This window comes from Strigops habroptila, chromosome 16 (assembly GCF_004027225.2).
Source record: "Strigops habroptila isolate Jane chromosome 16, bStrHab1.2.pri, whole genome shotgun sequence".
Classification (NCBI taxonomy): Eukaryota; Metazoa; Chordata; class Aves; order Psittaciformes; family Psittacidae; genus Strigops; species Strigops habroptila.
The window spans coordinates 6699603-6717758 of record NC_044292.2 but is presented as its reverse complement, the minus strand read 5'-3'; the positions used below and the strand labels follow the sequence as shown (position 1 = coordinate 6717758).

The window sequence follows — 18156 nt, the reverse complement described above, 5'->3', positions numbered from 1 at the left end:
AAATTACCAAGCACCCCTCGCGAGGCACCGACCTTGATGCTGCCTTGGAACGGTGTTTGGTTGCTGGCTGCAGCGGTGGGGTGGGCCGGGAAGCGTTCTGCTGGTGCAGTCTCTGGCATTCCCAACTTAAATGCAAACTGTGACGACCAAAACCAAATCACTTGACATTTGTGTATCGAGTAGAACTTCATTGTTATTTCCATTGGAATTTCACTTGTTATTTGGAATTTCAGTGACAAAGCTGGCTTTTAGTCCACTAACTGTGCTAGATAAAGATACTTTGCTGTCTGCTTCCAAGTGCCTTCTGTAATCCTCATTTTAGAGTATTTTAATACTAAACTTGAGCGACCCGGTGGAGCTTTACCTGTTGTGTTTCACAAGTGGGGCTCAGGCAACAGGAAGCACGGCCATGCCCAGAAGCTGCAAGATTAGTTTTCCAGCTGGGAATGCAGTTCGGATGTATGCCCCTTGCTGCATTGCATTTACATTTCTGCAGCATGTACAGCGAAAGCAGAGGTGTTTGGGCCAGCAGCAGGTACCGAGCTCTCGTTTCCTTCCTCACAAAGCCCAGAAGGTAGATGTTTCTTGGGAAGTGTTTTGGGATGCTGACGCTGTGATAAGCCATCACTTGTACTGATACACAAAGCGGCTGGGGGAATTCCCAGGTGAGGGATTTTCAGCCCAGAAAGAGCCCAAAAGCTGCTTTTAGGCAGTGAGACTTGGCAGTGATTAATATTTCTGCAACTCAGAGTCGGTGGCAGCCTGCCCCTGCAGATCAATAGCGATTTACATACCGCAGACACATACTGACAGGGTAATTCGGTTTTACTTCTGCTACCCACTGCGTTACTTTGAGCATTTTCATTCCCTTTCTCCTGGCGTTGGGAAAACAAGCGTTGCTTTTTGGTGTGATGGGCAGGGACAGTAGGTGCAGGAAGGTTTCCCACTGATAAATCCCAACCTAATAAATCACAGAGTTGTCAGGACCTGGTTCATAACAGCGGCAGCAGCAAGAACCATCTGAGCTCTGTCTGTGTGACTGGGTGCAGCAGGAAGGGTTCATCCCCCCGTCAGCTCTTCCCTTGCTCCGGAGCAGGCATGGGATGCTGAGGGACAATGCAGCCCCATGGTGACTTAGGAGGAAGCAGACCCAGCTCAAGTCCCAAGGACATGCCAAGGTAGCAAAAAGCAGAAGCAGCAGTGGCCCGTCTTGCTGCCGTCAGAGACATGATGTCCTGGGAAGGGGCTGTTCCACCGCTCATTCATCTCAACTTCTGCTGATGCTGGTCGCTAGAACAGGGGATACAGATTGCATTAAGCTGGTTAGAAATCACTTTTCCTGATGGAAAATGCACTCACAACGATCACTGTTTTCCTCCCTTACTTTTTTAGTGATTTTTGCTGGCTCCAGAGTTTTTGAAATTTCCGGAGAAATTCGATTTGCTCAGTTCAATGTGGGCTCGTGCCGAGGCTGGAGCGGAGGGTACCGGCCCGCAATGAGATTTAGAGGGAGCAGGGCAGGAAAACCTAATGCAGTTACTGCTTCAGCAGAGCTGCCGGGGGGCATGTGGCAGTGAGAAGAAGGGCGCCTGGCTCCCGGGGGAGCAGCGCTGTTTGCCGGGAGTCTGAGCTCTGCTCCGCGCCTCACCCTGCCGGGCCAGGATGGGGTCAGCACCCACCGGTCCCTCTGGCACAGGGGGGGCTGCTGGGGTGGTCCATGGCGAGGGGCAGGATGAGCTGTCACCTCACCTCCTCCCCGTCCCACTGCCCGTCATCCACAGAGCACATCCTGCTCCTGACCTGTCCATCGGTCCAGCCTAAGCACCATCATTTATGTTGGATGTTTTTATCAGGGGCTTCCTAAAGACAAGTTAGGATCTTGCGGTATATTAATTTTTTATTAAATAATTAATAGTAAAATTAATTGGATTATTCCATTTTTCAGGTAAAAAATAGGGTGATGAATATTCATCACCTATTTTATAAAGGGAATTTCCATTTCCTATGTCATTAAGGTGAGATTAACGTGGGGTTTAAATGAAGACTGAAAACAATTGTGCTTTGGAGTTGATTTCCTACTTTACGTGGCGAGCAGCTCCCAGTGGGTTCTGTGCAGGACCCATCCTGCTGCCTGGGTACCCGCTGCTCCCGGGGTGTCTTGGCGCTTGTGGGATGAGCCAGAGGCTCCGTGTTGAGGAGGTTGTGTGAGCTGCAGGTTGTGGAAGGGCAGCTGCCTGGAGCAAATGGAAATACTCTGGAGACCTTGCTTAGAGTTTCAAGGTGAGGGTCCTGCTGCGTTAAGTAGCTCCTCTCCATGGGGTCCAGGACCATCAGCCTCCCCATGCGCAGTGCTGAAATTGGGGTTTACTGCTGCTGGAATCCCTGTTCACACGGCTGGGGTGGCTGTGACCTGCTTTTCCTTCGTCAAAGGCAATGTGTGTGCTGTCAGCTCTTCCTGGCTTAGAATGCTGCTTGTCATAATCCCTGCTAAATGTGGCACATCTCTCTTTACACTTTAAAGATTTCATGACTCTCAACACTTTCTTCTCGCTGCTCTCAGTATTTCCTACTCTTTTTTTTCCCTTGTTTTCCCCTGAAGAGGATAAACAGTAGAGAGATGGTTTTAAGAGGCATTGATTCATATAGATTTTTATCCGCTGTGGTCCAGGGGTGTTGAGATGCCAATAATTAATCCCTTTAACAGCTCATCCCGTTTGTTTTAACGTGACCTAAGGGGAGCCATCAGGATGCCTGTCCTAGAGCAGTCAACATCTTGAAGTATTTCATGCAAACCCTTCCCATGACTGGTCCAGGCTGGGCAGCAGGGACAGGCTGGTGCTCCTGGAGAGCTTGTTTCGCTCCATGTGTAACCCATGGCTCTGGAGAGCTGCATCACTTTGGAAAACAGCACTGGCCAACCTGGACAACCGAGATGTGATGTCCATGTTTCCGTTATGGATGGATTCACCTGGCATGGATGGTGAAGGTTGGCTCCTTCAGCCCACTGACCTCTCTGCAGCCACTGGGTATGGTCACCAGGCTCTGACTTTGCCACGCATCAGTTGGGTACAGTTCCAGAGATGTTGGCTCTGTAGCTGGTCCATGCACGCAGATGTGTTCTCCTGTCCCTCTGCCTGGCTTTGTAGGGGATGGCAGTGCTGGAATGCAAAGCCTCCCACTCCTCTTCACCCAGCGTTGTCCCTCTGGGAGGCAGAGAACCCTAGAAAACATGGAATCCTCAGAAAAAGCAATGATCTGCTAATAAAGTGATTATATTATCCAGCAAAGTACTGTCTGCCCCAGTGAGGTTTGGTAAGCGCTTCCCATCAATAGATACAGCCAAGGAGAACACAAGGAGTTCGTTTTTGGACAAATCTGACGTGCAGGATTCGGGCAGGCTCTGGCTATTTCCAGATCAAATGTTGGGGTGGGAGGATGCTCAGGGTTTCGAAGGCTGCTTGGTGTGAGTGAATCCCCCCATGGTGGCTGCACAGCCTGGATCTATGGGGCTGTGAGCCAAGCAAGGGAGGAGCTGCCTTTGTCCTGGGTAGAGCAGGAGGAAGGTGAAATTGTGCCAGGGGAGATGTTGGGTTGAGGCTCCTGATGGTCAGAACCAGACCTGCCAATGTTTTCATGCACTTTATGCTCCCAGGCAGAGGGAACCCAGAAGGATGGAGGGTTTAATTGCTGCTGTGGGGCCACTTTGGAGATGCTCTTTTCCATGTAAATGGGCAGAGGCTGCAGAAGGGCTGGGAAAATGAGGATTTGTTCGTACTGCTTTAAACAGCAGCAAAATTAAAGTCTTAGACACATTCTAAAGGCTTTGCAACTTAATTTATATTCTGGTACGGTAATGAAGCAGCATCCTTTGTCCAGGAGGTGAGATATGCAAAACTAACCTTTAAGTTGCTCATAATTAACCTTTAATGATATTCTCACATTTTTTCCAATGCATTCCCTGCATCAAAAACAACGTATGGAAAGAGTGCCTGAGACTGCTTGTTGCATCTTAATGGCCTGCAAATATCAGCTGATTAAAAATGAACTGTTTATTGGGATTATTTATCAACAAAGTTGTTTCCCTCCAAGGAACCTGGGCCTGAGGTTGGAATGTGGGGCTGGAGCCTGGTCCCATGGCCCTCCCCGTGCTCCATCCTTGGCCAGCTGAGATGGGGATGCCCATGGGTTGGTGGAAGGGGAATGCATTGGGTCCGGAGGGTGGATGCTTTGCTCTCCACACAGGGGAAGTGTAATATTTGTGGCAAATATAGCGAGATTTAAATTGCACTTTAGGAAGCATGTGCCAGAAATCTGGGGTTGGGAAGAGGATTTTTGTGCCCTGTGTGTGTGAATCCATAGCACACGTCCCAGGGGATCTGCTGTTGGGATTGGAAGGATACGGATTGATTTGTGTCATGAGATGAGAGCTGGGTTTTTGGTTTTGGGCTGTATTTTGGTGCTGAGGAGCACTGTGTCGGTGGTGAGCAGGGTTTCCCCTTGCTGTGGCATGAGGAGTGTTTGCTGACCTGGTCACTGTGGTGTTCTATGCCCGCTGCTGGGCTTGTAGAGAAGTGCTGGGGCCATCCATAAGCTTACTCAGTCCAAATGTGGAGGAGCCTGTGGGTGAGCACCAAATACAGACCCAGAGGCCGAGATCTTAGTTTTCCTTTTGTTTTTTCCTTCCTAGTCCTGTTAAACACAGCTTTGCAGGGATCTGGCCGAGGCTCTCCCGGGGTTACTCGTTGCCATTCCTGCACTGCAACAGTCCTTCAATATAATTAAATTTTAAGTTCCGTGTAGAATCTGGTGGGTAGGCAGATGTACCGGGGTGTTAAACTTTATGTCACTTAAAAATGGTTTTCAGGTACATCAGAGGGAGCCCATCCAGCTGTAAAATTATCTGGTTTATGATGCTGCATCGCAGCTTTGGTCTTTTTGTGTTAATTAAAAATGTACCTGAAATCTCGCACCATTGGATAATTTCCACTGTGCTTTTTGGTTTCCTGTAGTTTACTGACACAGTGTGAAAGGACCCAATTCTTCTGCCAGGTTTTGGAGCTGTTTGCAAGGGGAAAAGAGTTTGTTAATCAGGGTAAACACATTCCTGTTTTCCTTGGCTGGTTCGGTGCTGGGTTTCTTCTGTCCTTCCCCTGGGCTGTGCTGTCTCCAGGCTGGGAGCAGGGAAAGGTCCTGCTGGAGTTTGCTGGAGCTGCTGTTTGCTGGGCACAGGGGTGTTTAATTTCCCACTCATAGAACCACAGACTGGTTTGGGTTGGAAGGAACCTTAAAGCTCATCCAGTTCCAACCCGCTGCCACGGGCAGGGACACCTTCCACTAGAGCAGGTTGCTCCAAGCCCCTGTGTCCAACCTGGCCTTGAACACTGCCAGGGATGGGGCAGCCACAGCTTCTCTGGGCACCCTGTGTGTCCACCCGCCCATGAACCAGGACCGATGCCACCACGCTCGCTGTGGATGGAGATCTCCAGCGCCATGAAACAGGAATTTGCTGAATTGTTACCACGCTGCTTCTGGAGTTAAATAAAAGGCCTCGTCCTGAGGCATCCCACGTGATGATCCGCCGAGTTTTGCAACGTGATTTATGTTTGGCCCTAGGATTATTGTTTTCTATTGATTCTGAGGGAAATAAAGCAGCAGTGAAAGCCCATCAGGAGCCTCCTGGTGGAACGTGAGAACTGGAAGATTTCCTGCCAGAAATCCTCTTGTCTCCTTAATGGTGACTCCTGAACCACTGAGCTGGTCTCAAAGTGAGCATCGCCTCGTACTCCTCCTCTTAGCATCGCCCGGCTTGGTCCAGCATCGGTGCCCCTGGTGCTGCTGTGGCTGCCTTGTGGCCCAGTGTCTGGATGGGTTTTAGGCATTTGGTTTGGGTCCAGCAATGCTGAAGAGGCTTCCCAGTAGGATCTTCCCTACTGTGTATCTGCAGGAGGTGATCCCTCCCTCTGCTGAGGTGTGAAATTAAACCTTTTTCTCCCATGGTTCAGGAGTTCTTTTTAATTCTGAGAAATGAAGTTTTGCCCCAAAATGACTCCGCTTACCTGGAAACCGCTGCTGCTTTCCATCCTCCCCAGTGTGCTGTTGTCCTGGGGCATGTTGTTTGCTTGCTGCTCACAAGCCTGGCGCTTGTACAAGATGAACAGTCAAATTTATCAACTCTGGCCAAGCCGTTGTGCCTTTTCTCTGCAGAGGCAAAATGTGCTGCTCTGTGTTGGTGTGTTGGTGGCATTTTGTGTTCAGACATGTAGAATTAGTGGATGTGATGAATCACATATTCCTGTTCTGCTGGACCTTGGCATGCTGCGGAGCTTCCGTCTCCATAGATGAACCTGCACACTGAGGCCAAGATTCCAAGCTGCAGGGAAGCGTTTAGGTGAGAGGGACCAGTGGATCCCTCGGGGATCCATCCGTCTCTCTCCCAGCAGGCAGCAGCATCCCTGCCTGTGCTTCACCGGAGCACGTGTCTCCTGCTGCTGCCAGCAAGAGTGAATTGTGCCCATAGTATTATTTCTGTATTTATTTTATAAATGTCAATGATGAACTAAATTAAGATAAATAAGGCTGTTCCCTCTCGCTGTTTAATTTACTAAATTTTAATGAGACTAATAACATCTGTACTTGTTCCATCTTCTGGCTGGCTGGGAGACGTCAGCGGGTCTGACAGCTCTGCTCCACTCCTCTTCCAGGAACGTTTATGAACGGAGCATTTTACAAGCGTGGCATTAAGCTGTTTGGTTTTGTCTGTGCTTCATCTTCCACCGGTGGAGAAGCTGAGGCAGTGATGCGGATGATGGACGAACACCATCTCAGCACAGGGTGAAATGGGGGTGTTTGCAAAGTGCTGTTGTAAAACGCAAGCAATGGGTGAGAGTTGCAGCAATGGAGATGGGCAGAGGTGGGAGTAGAGCCAAGATGCCTGTCCTGGAAAGGGGACACTGTTCTCCCATGGTTTCTCCTGCCCCTGCCCATCCTGCTGGCACAGCTCCAGCGGGTTGTTGGTGCTTTCCCTCCATGCTCCGTGGTTTGTGTGGGGCTGGAGGACCGGTGGCATCCGGCGCATCCCTGTGCCATCGCGCCGGTGCCCTCTGGAAGGTGACCATTTGTTTCTCATCAGTTGAGCCTCTTGCGCAGCAAATGGGTCATGCAGGGGACATCTTCCTGCTGGATAAGCAATTAGCTAAAATAAACTACTCAAAGGACAAATTATGCAGGACTCTTGCTCTGTAACAAATGGATTAATTGACTTTGGTATTTGTGGGATGTTCCCTCTCTTTTACTGAATTCTCTCTGGCTGACAAAAAGGTCGTGCCTTTCTCAGCGGCATTTCTCGTGCCAGGGTGTAGGGAACAATCACTGCCTGGCTCTTCTCTATTGACCTGGGCTCGGTGAATAACAGAGGAAAGAGTAAAACAGGAGGTTTTCATCAAGAGAAATTGGGCAAACACGTTCGATGCCCAGCACTGGGTGCACTGGGGGGTGTGACAGGAGGCTTAAAAGAGGGATTCAGGCAAACTTGGATGGTCTCAAATTGGGGCATGATAGTGAAAGGATTTTTCTGTTATCAAAAGTTAGTTCAGGCTAAATTAATCTGAAAATGTGTAATTTCATCTCAACTAAAAATACTGTAATGTAATTAAATTCAAAAGTCGGATGAGCTGGGAGGGTATAAGGAAAGATAAGCATTGGAATGAGACAATAATTGAGTTTGTATTGTAAACACATTCCTATAGGAGTTTGGGATGTTTTAAGCTGCTTCATTATAAATTTTAAGTCAAGAGTGCTTAACAGCTTTGGCATATTTTGGGAAGTGGTTGACTACCTTTGTATTTGTCTGTGTTCTTTGTTTGCAGGATTTTCTATATTGGGGTTTAATTTTCTCGTATCATCTGTTGGTTTATTAACAAGTTTGAAGGCGAATAAGGCTTAAAGTTGGAAAATGTGTGTTTCCATGTGAAACTGGTTGTTTTGTGGACGTGTATAAGCTTTTAATCTGTTTTTTTTCTAATAGTTGGATCTTTAATCTATAAAATCGATAGATTAGTATCATTAAAGCACTCAATGTATTAATTCTGAAGGGCATCACATGAGATTGGAGCAAGTCACCTCTTCTGCGCACAAGTCATTAGCTCAGTTCTTCGGGCTGGCAGTGTAGGAAAGAGTTGGGGTCACGTCCTTCCGTTGGGGTGCTTGTGAGGAGGATGAGTGGTACATAAAGTCATCATTTGAATGCTTTCAGCCCAAAACCTGGTTATCAGGCTGTTTGGGGACCCTGCAGTTGGCAGTTTGAGAATCATTCTCTTGGTGCTGGTGTCTGTCTTTGTGCAATGAGTGTTGCACAAGGGGTGGAGAGGATGGGCGCTGTCTTGCTCTTGGCTTGATCCAGAAACCAAACAGCATGAGGAAGGGAGATGCTTCGGAAGCTGCCTTGTGTCTTGTGGTGATAATGGCCAATGCAACACCTCTTTGGTGACACCACACAGGCTGCTGCATTGCGTTATGGCACTCTGGTTCTTTGCAAAGGTTTGCAGGAAAAACGCAAAAGCCTTTCCATTTGCTAAAAATCCTTTACTTTAATTCTGAAAAATTACTTTGCAGATCTTCATATTTCACAGGCCATAACTAGATTACTGCCTTTTACTGGAATACTTCGTGTTAATGAAGACCACCTGGGATTACAAAATAGATTTCCTCTACAGAAGGCATTATGTGGTTATTTTTTACTGTCTGGCATTCTAGTTAATCGCCTTGTCATCATTAATTGATGGGACTGAATTGATAGAAACAAATAGATTATATTCCTGAGGTTCATTTGAAAGAGAGGAGGGGCTTAGAAGAGGTTACTGCAGGGTGTATGAGCACGTGCCTCGAATGCAGGGTGAGTAGTGACCGTCGAGGAGAGCTCATGCACTGAGGGTGATGCTCAGGCTCAGTTGGCACGTTGGAGGTCTCTGCTGTGCTGCAGCGTTGGAAGTTCATTGACAAACTGCAATTCCAATCTGAAGTGGTTTGCAGTTAAAATTGATAATTAATGAGTTATTACTCAATTTTCAGATATTTCCAGGTTTTCTTAGTGACTGAAGTCACATTTCCATGGAGCGAGCGGAAAGGCCGCTGGCACCAGCAGGTTGGGAGCCCTCTGGGTGCACACGGATCAATGGGGGCTCCTGGTACAGTGCAGACATTGGGATGATTAATCTGGAAACAGTGTAAAGCATTCACGTAGTAGTAAGAACTACTTCCCAATAAATCAAACAGCATCCCCATGGGAGTAAGGAGGGGAAATAAATGAGGGCTAAAGAGATTGATAAAGATCCTTGAGCAATAAAGAGATGAACGCCAGTGCTTTTAAAATCGAACTGAGTTGATTTAACTGTCTTTTTTCATACCTTGTACCAAGATTTAAGTCTATAGCATGTCATTATATCGAGAAATAATTTGCCAAAAGACTTTTTAGCATTTTGTGTGCATTCCACTTAATGGCAATTTTAATATTGTCGCTTTGGTCCTACGTCATTACGAGGAGGTTTCAATTGCTCGGCGCACTGAGGAGTTCATAAAGATTGTTTCTAATTTCTTTTTCAAATCTGGTATAGAGTTCAGAGCCATCGACACATGAATTATCACGCTACTCGGTGAAAATGTGAGGAATGCTATTGTTAGCTGCTTAAACTAAATACATGCCTTTGGTACAGCGTGGCTTCCAGAGCACGGTCCTGCTCAGGCTGCTCCGGACAAGGTGCTAGAATAAGGTCTGACTTTCCATGTTGCTGGAAGGAGAAGAGCTTGCCTGTCTGGTCACATTGGGAACACCACGTGTGAGCTATAGCTTCCCAGAATGGATGGGAAATACCAGCCGTGATCTTACCTGTAGGGTATTAAAGTGGTGCTTCAGAGAAGTCTGTGTTCTTGTGACCAGAGAGCTTAGGAAGCATCCGCTGGCTGAACCTCTGCTTAGGGTGGTTCCCTTACAGGTTATTTTGCAGTAAGTGCATTCATTTCCAGCCCTAGGACCTTGCTGGGGTCTTGTCTTGTGTTTTACTCCCCTTTTCCCCCCAGATGAGAAGGATTTGGTTTATCTTTTGTTTTTCCCTTGGTCAAATAACTCTTTCTTACTGCGTTATCCCAAGAATAGAAGGGATGGGGATAGCTGCTCCCAAGCAGAGCCTGACAGCACCCAAATTTATCCGGGACAAGGGCTCTGCCTGGGCTTCAAAGCCCCCCGAGGCTCAGGGCAGTTCTCAAGTGCACAGAAGTGATTTATAATAGCACATAACCTATAAACTCCCTGGAAACTCCCTGACCTCGGTCAGGAAACATTTCTTTAGCAGGTTTTATTTTCCCTTTGTAGATATGTTTATGGCTTCGAGATACAGATATCTGAGTGGAGAAGCAGATCTGATAAATGGAGGTATATGAACAAGCCAGGATGATCCAGGATGCGTTGTGGCTTTGCCAATGTGAGGCCTGGCAGTGGGGCTGCCTGACTTTCCCATTTGCCTCCTCTGGGAGGTTTTTAGTATTCAATATTTTGGGCCACTCCAGATGATTATGGCACACAGAAATGGTTTCCTGATATAAAATAACCCCGTCTGACTCAGAGTTTGGCTGCTGGTACCTTCACAAGGCTGCAGTTTCTAACTGGTGTGCCTTAAGGTGTGTATCAGGGAAGGACGGCATCCAGAGGATGCTATTAAGGAAGACACAGTGAGGAAGCTTCCAGAAACCGAAGCAGGGATGGGGGAGGATGGTCATCTCTTGTGTCAAAAGCATTGATGACACAGGTTTTTTTCTCTGTTGTTTTTTATTGGCTCTAAAAGCAGGAGGATTGTTAATGGTTGAGTTAATCAGGATGAGTAACTGTGATGAGCAAAGATGCTGGATGAATGTTTTGTGGAGTTCACTTTTGGCAACAAAACGTGATGCCATTGAATGTGAATAGCAGCAGAGTAAATGTTTACTGAGAAGTCAAATCCTATTATTAGTTGTATTACTATGATTAATGCTGTTATCCCTGTTCCCTAGTTTCTGGATGTGTCAAGAACAAGTATGGAGAGCAAAAACATGCAGCACATTCATAAAGCCAAGTCTTAGCACAGGAAATGTGGTACCGTTTGTAGCTGTTAAATGAAGGTACTTCCCCCAGAGCTGCTCCATCACTCTCCATCTCCACAGCCTGCTGAGGACACCACAGGGGCCATTGTCTGCAGACAAAGCCGCCGTGCTTTGAGCCTGGTTGCATTCTCTGCAGAGACTTTGCCATTGGGAAGATGGTTTAGAGCAGCTTTTGGTCCTGCTAGGTCAGCAGAGCCCCAGATGTTGCTTGGTTTGACCTCGGTAGCTATGTACTGTGTAGACAGAAGTGTCTGAAGGATGCCCTTTAGCAGCGCTGGCATCTCATCAATCCTTCAATAGCCCCAAAGAACTGCTTTTGGGGTAAGACTTGTCAGCGGGTGCCCGGTGCTTTTATATTGCTTTGTAGCCTTCAGATTTTATCCTGATCTTAAGGAAATGCTTTACTTGGCAGCCCACAGCAGTCCTGTGACACGGTACAAAAGCCAACTTCGCGCTGGCACGCGCTTGTTCCGTTCTGTTTGTTGGAGCCGTAGGTAATTACTCCCATCCTTAATGAATAGCATTACTTTCACTGATGAACACGGAGGCTACATGCTGGAAAGAGGAGGTAAGGATTAAGTTTTATGGCCTACTGCTGCTATGAAAAAGAGCATCTAGGTACCAATTAATGTCCCCTTGATGGGATTAGCCATTGCGTTAACTGCAACTCTGGATGAAATTGCAAAGTCTGTTGTTTTAGACTTTAACTTCTTAAATATTGTAGACACAAAATAAATTAACTTTCATCTTAAATGCAAATGGCGTTTAATTCTAGAGACAAAAAAAATCCAGTCTATTTACGTTTCCCTGTGATTTATACCTCTTCCTCCATGGATAAGGAGGCTTCTGACATCTTCATTTCATCTCTGCAGAGTTCAAAGAGCAGGTAAATTTCAAATGTAACCTGGGTTTCCTTTGGTTGCCACGCTCATAACCTCAGTGTTAAGTGGGGGCAGCGGGGATTTTAGTGGCAGTGGCCTCTCCCTGCGAGGTGACACATTGCTGGGTCCTCAGCAGAGGACCCCTGGTGATGTCTGAACATCTCTGTTCAGTTCCTGGGAAGCTTCTCCAGACACGCTCAGCAGGGCAGCGGTTGCTCTCCTCGCATAGGAACTAACACAAAGCACAAGCGTGGTTAACCAGGACTCCTGCTGTAGTGCTGGGATTAGCTGGGATGCGGGTGGGAGTGGTGGCCGTGTGCTGCACCGTGATGCTGTCAGTCGGTCCCGCTGTGCTCTGGGATGCAAACATGGTGCTCTGCGAGCTCGTACGTGGCTTTGGTTTCCAGCCAGGGTGTCCTCGTGCTTGTGGCTGGCTTGTTTTACTCCCATGGGAAGAGTTAGAGCTCTCGGGATGAAGGCATTTTCAAGGACTTCATTTTCTTTGTGTTCATTGGGAAACAAGGGCAGAGATCCGGTGCAGTGATTTATTACAGGGCTCTGTCAGTCTTTCAGGGTTTCCTCCAACACTCCAGCTTCTCCCAGCCAGTTTCTGCATCAGTAGGTTGCTCCTTTGGGGGAGTGGAAGTTAATTTCTCATTAAGACCGTGCATAGACTCAGAAGATGGAAGGTAGCCCCCTCTTGCTGTCTCCTGGCTCCGTGATAACTTCATAGCCAGAGAAAATCAAGCTAACAGTCATGCAGGATAAAAACCACCATAACCCAGACCCTAAGCTGGTTCCAGCATAAGCAGGAACCATTTCTCAGGGAGCAGCTTCACACCTAATTTTGTGGTGGTGTTGTAAGGAACTGAGCTGCTTTAAATACCCACCTTGGCATGGAATTGAACTAAATACAAGGTGATAAAAAGTGAATTTTAGAGCCTTCTTGAGGAAGGGTCCTGGCTGATGTGATTCCATTGTCCTGGAAAAAAGGAGTCGCTTTTGGCTTTGCAGTATTTGCAATTCCCTTTTGGCAACCCCGGCTCCCCAGGCAGTAAATCATAGTTTTCATTAAATGATACATCTGACATTTACCGAATCTTGGTGTGACAATTTAGAAGGAACTAGTTGCACTGAGCAGCCTTATTAATACTGCAGTAACGAGATTAAGGGAACAGCTCCATCGTTCAGGCCAAAGGGACTTCATGAGCACAAGGGAGAGGCACATAAAAAGCATCACTTGACCAAAATATCCTGATCTGAACTTGTTTACTCCCTCCTTGTATCTATTTCATGTTCATAAGCTAAGTAAGTTTAGATTCCTGTTAACCAAGTACAGGATTTTCTATAAAGAAGCAAAACCCCCTCAGAACAGGACTTGGAGCAGAGGCAGGAATGCTCAGCCGAGCTGAAGTGCCTGTTCCTCTGTTACTGCCTCTCTCTGTGCTGCTGAGAGCAGCTCCATTTACCCAGTGGCTGGGAGCGGTCCTGAGCTGGAGGTGAGCATCCTCAGGGCCTGGGCAGCCCCAGGCAGCCAGCAGCTCCCACCAGGGTGCTTGTTCAGTGTGCTTTAAAAAGAAGCCTGAAAATGGAATTTAGTGTCTTCTTCCCGGCTGTAGCAGGAACAATTTGGGCAAAAATAGCCCTTATGCTGTTGTGGCTGTTTGTGAGAGCTGCGGTGGTAAATAACAGGGGAGAGGGAGGGAAGCATCTCAACTCTTGTCAATACTTAAGACAAAAGGCTTTCTGCTCTGCAATTACTCTTCCTGTCCTTTCCCATCCTTCCCCCAGGCCACATGCAAGGAACCAAAATAGAGATCAGGCAGCTTTTAAATGCCACAGGCTCATAAGGGAGAGGAAATTCAGCGTTGTAAGGTTGCTGCCTGTTTGGGTCTGTGAGCAGTACACCATCCTGCAAGCTCCACACAGTGGGACCAGCAATAACTGCACCGCCGGTGCCAAGAGCTGCCCTTGGCTGGGGCTCTGGCCTTCGCTTCTGTGCAGCATTTGGGGGGGACAAGTGATGTGCTCAGCCAAGAGCAGGTCCCCACCATCACACATGGTCTTGTGAATCTGGGGATGGGGTTTGCTCATGGGACAGCAGCAGCGGTGGTTGTGGATTGCTTGTTCCCAGCCTGAACTGGATAAATACAGTGAATTGCTGTATGTGAGCAAGGCAAAGTGCTCATCTCCTCTGCTGCTGGGGGGGTCACATTCTAGGTTGCTCCATTCTCCTCTTGCCAGTCCCTTTCCTTTTGTTTGCCACCTTTTCTTGTTACAGCAACAACCCGTTGCTTGTCTCCTTGCAAACAGATTTATTCTGGGTGGGGGGAAATGCTATTGCCCTTCTTGTGTTATCCCGGGAATTGGCTGGAGGGAGAGATTGTCTATAAAAACTTAACAACAGCCCTTTTTTTCCCTTAACCTTCCTTCTGCTTTTCAGTGTTTGCCTGAGCCCGATCACAATGTACCCTGTGAAAACACTGGCTCTTTCTTGATAAGATTCCCTCTTTTCTTTAAACCTTTAAACCTGGCACACTTCCTTCATTAGCTACAAGCTTCTCAAGTGAAATCCTGCAGATTGCAAAGCATCAGTTGTTCCAGCAGCAAAAAGTGAATGTTTGTATTACACCAAATACAGACTATTGCTTTTCCGCAGAGAGTTCCACTGGCCCGTAGCACTTTGCTTCATGAACTCTCTGAAAGTGTTTATTTTCTTTAAGTAATCCAAACCTGTTTCTTGTTTGCAGACCGCAGAATGGTTCTATGATCCTGTACAATAGGAAGAAGGTGAAATACAGGAAAGATGGATATTGCTGGAAAAAAAGGAAAGACGGGAAAACCACCAGAGAGGATCACATGAAGCTGAAAGTCCAAGGAGTGGAGGTAGGAAAAGAGAGGGGGATGGTTTGGATGGTGGCTGGGTTGGGAAGCAGCGGCTGTGCCAAACAGGACACCATGAGGCTGTCCCCATGTTCAGTAATGTGCTGAATGCCAGCTTCCACATATGTTCTTTATTACTACTTCGAGCAAAATCTGAGTATAGCTTCACCACCTGAGTGTGTTGCTGCTCTCTGGGTGTCCTGAGGTTGTGCAGCTGCAGCATGGAAGACAGACACGGAGGTGTCTTCACCTTGAGCAGCTTTTGGTAGAACATGTGCTGTTTGTAGCAGGTACTCCAGGCAACCAAACATCTCGGGGTGCGTTGCTAAGCTGCTTTTATTATTACTTATGTTTTATGCTGTATAAACTGTGTATGGATTCTCACAAAATGCCAGCTAGTTTTTGGTAGCAATTGCCATGATTTTCCTTATGGTTGTGAAGTGTTGGTCTTACAGCGTGCAGAAGTAGAATTTCTGTTGAATTGATACCAGAATCAGCCTCTGGTTCAAGGCATGTTTTGAAGGAGACTGTTGCTCTCCTCATGGTATTTATTCATTCAGAGACATTCGGATGGGTCATTTCACCTGGCAGTGTTTTTGGAATGAGCCTTTTTGTTCTAAAATACGTTGTTTGACACAATTGTTCTTTTTTAAACTCCATCTGTGTGAGGAAAGAGCTGTTTCGGTGCGCTGATTACTTCTGGTGTTAAAGGTCTGCACAGATGTGGATAAGAAGCACATTTATTTAGCTTCTTTTATATTTTATTCAATGGGAATTACATTTTCTGATAGAAGCCCAACTGCAGAGCTTTGCCTTGCTTAGTTCCTAGGACAGTAGGGCTGCATTCCTGCAGTCGATACTGAATCTGGAGTCAGAATGGTAACAGGGTGTTAAAATGTGTAATGGTGGCTGTGTCATCAAGACACACTCTGATTTTGGCAAGCAAATAGTGAAACCATGAGAGCAGACACTTGTATAAGCTGCGTTGATTTCCACAGCACCACCATGGACAGGATGCTGCACACAGGTACGTGGTCATAGCAGAGCACAGCTTGCAGCCTTTGGAGTGCTGGCTGGTGTTCAGCAACGGGCAAAGCCTAACCTGGATCTCGAGGTGCATCCAGCAGCCTTCAGGCTGGACTTAGGGCTAAGCCGAGCTTTCCAGCCTCACCCCCTGGCTTCTCTTGGCAGATGGTTTGTGTGGCATTAACCCTTATGGCGATGGGCACCATGTGCTGCCAATGTGGCCGTGCTGGGGTTCGACGCCTGCGCGGCATCACAGGGAATGGGAAGCGGCCAAGTGCCTGGAATCCACCTCAGGCTCCAACTTCCTCCTGGGCAATTTGTCATTCTTACGTTCTGTCTGCTTTAATGAGGTTTTGGGGTTTAAAATAGTATTAAATGGATTGCATTATATTACACCAGAGAGGCATAACTTTGTTCCGTAATTTTTACATCCAATAACAATGTTTTATTATGACAAGCTCAAAGAAGAAAAAAGCCAGAAGAAGGCAGCAGAATAGGAATCGTGCATTGTTTTTGTTTCGGGTTTGCAGAGCATGATTTAATTAACTCCTGTGAACTTTAATGGTGCAGATACCAAAGCCTGCAATGCAGGACTGACCTGGAGGGGGGTGGCAGTGACCACTGGCCACTGCACGTGATGAAATAAAGACTTGCTGATGTGTTGTCTCAACCCCTAGATCTAGTGCTTGCCCATGTGCTTGGCCATCACACTGAGCGCAAATAGCCCTGCCCTGAGCCCAGTCATTTCTATGTTATCGAAGTGTGTCTTGGGGAAGGTAACAAATCTGCAGTTGAACATATTGGAGCTGGAGAGCCTCTGCACAGCTCTCAGGGTTTCTTCCTGTGGCGGATCACATTCGCCACTTAAGAAAATAAGTGTCCAAATACTTGCTTTGTGATGTACAGGTGTTGGGCCATTCATTCCTACGTTTTTCTCCAGCTGAAGAGCCCTTTAGTACGTGATATTTTATCTCCGAGGAGGTACTTACGCCCTCCCATCAAGTCCTCCCTCGGTCTTCTCTCTGAGAAGCCAAACAGAGCCCGGTCTGAGCCTCCCAGCTTTGGTGGATGTGGGATGTGAGCAGTTCTGGAGCTGACAGGTCTTGCAGCACAAACCCAGCTCCTGAGCTAACACTGATCAGCAAATGGCAGTTTTCACTGGAGGAACACAACTTCTGCATGGATCTGTGTGTTAAGTACCACTAAGGGTTATCAAAATCCGGATGGATCATCTACATGTTGAAAAGACATTCATGGGTTGGTTTTTTTTTCCCTGGGTATCAGAGCATACAAAGGAACCGATGATTTGAGTTGTAATAACTGGTGTGTGCAAAGGCAGCAGAAAAGAAACCAGCAGGACAGGCAAGTAGAGATTTGGGTCTGAAATGTACCTCCTGCATAAATCTGGGTCTGGAGGTGTTGGGTCCACACTCTTGGGGTGAGTGTGCCTGAAAGCGTGTCCGTGTTTCCCAAAGGCTGGCGGGAAAGCTGCAGAGCTCTTGCTCAAGCAGAATTATGTATTTTTGACCTTCTACATGAGTTACTCGATCAGTACCGTGCTACTTCACAGATAGCCTCATGGGGTTATCTTTCTGATATCATCCTAATAGGAAGCGATGTTCTTTACTTGGACACACAGGCAACAGATCAGATTTAAAATAATAGAAAAAGGCTTTTTTCGAAGTTGGAGTGATAGTGTAGTTAGCCACATTAGGGTTTAACAGGGCATGAAATAACTGTCTGCCTTGTGGCACTGCCAGGTCATCTCAGCAGCTCCTGCAGCCAGAAGATAAATAGGTATCACCGTGGCACTGATGGAAAAATACTTGCAGAGCCGAGAGCCAAGAGCATCGACAGCATCCAAACTGCTTTGGAAACTGCAGCTCACAGGCAAGGAGGAGAAACATGTTGGCCCATGAAACTACTGACCGGCCAATTCTGAAGAGGGATTTGTGCTCGCAGATTCAATCATCAAATAGTTCCCGAGCATCATCAGTGTGATACTCCTGCGTCTTCCCAAGCTTTGGTTCAGGAGAAAAAACACATTTTGGAACAAAAAGTTTACACCAGATGCTTGGAGATATTGGTGTTTAGCAGTGCTGTGTTAAAGGATTTGGTAAGCATGGACAATGCAGCTAAAGCAAATTTAGGACATAAATAAGGAATAAACTAATCTGAATAGGAATACACTCATTTAAATGAGGATTAAGAGGAATAAACTAATTAACAAAGAGGACGT

The 18156-nt window shown here is 47.0% G+C and overlaps 1 protein-coding gene across 7 annotated transcripts in view; it reads left to right on the top strand.

Annotated features, from left to right (window-relative positions):
• The window catches only part of CAMTA1 (calmodulin binding transcription activator 1), a 240515-nt gene that overhangs the window by 62201 nt on the left and 160158 nt on the right, over positions 1-18156 (top strand). For all 7 annotated transcript variants that reach the window (XM_030508028.1, XM_030508031.1, XM_030508025.1 and 4 more), the window contains one exon: positions 14759-14894. In XM_030508028.1, the coding sequence (XP_030363888.1) occupies positions 14759-14894 (136 nt within the window). The remainder of the gene's footprint in view (positions 1-14758; positions 14895-18156) is intronic.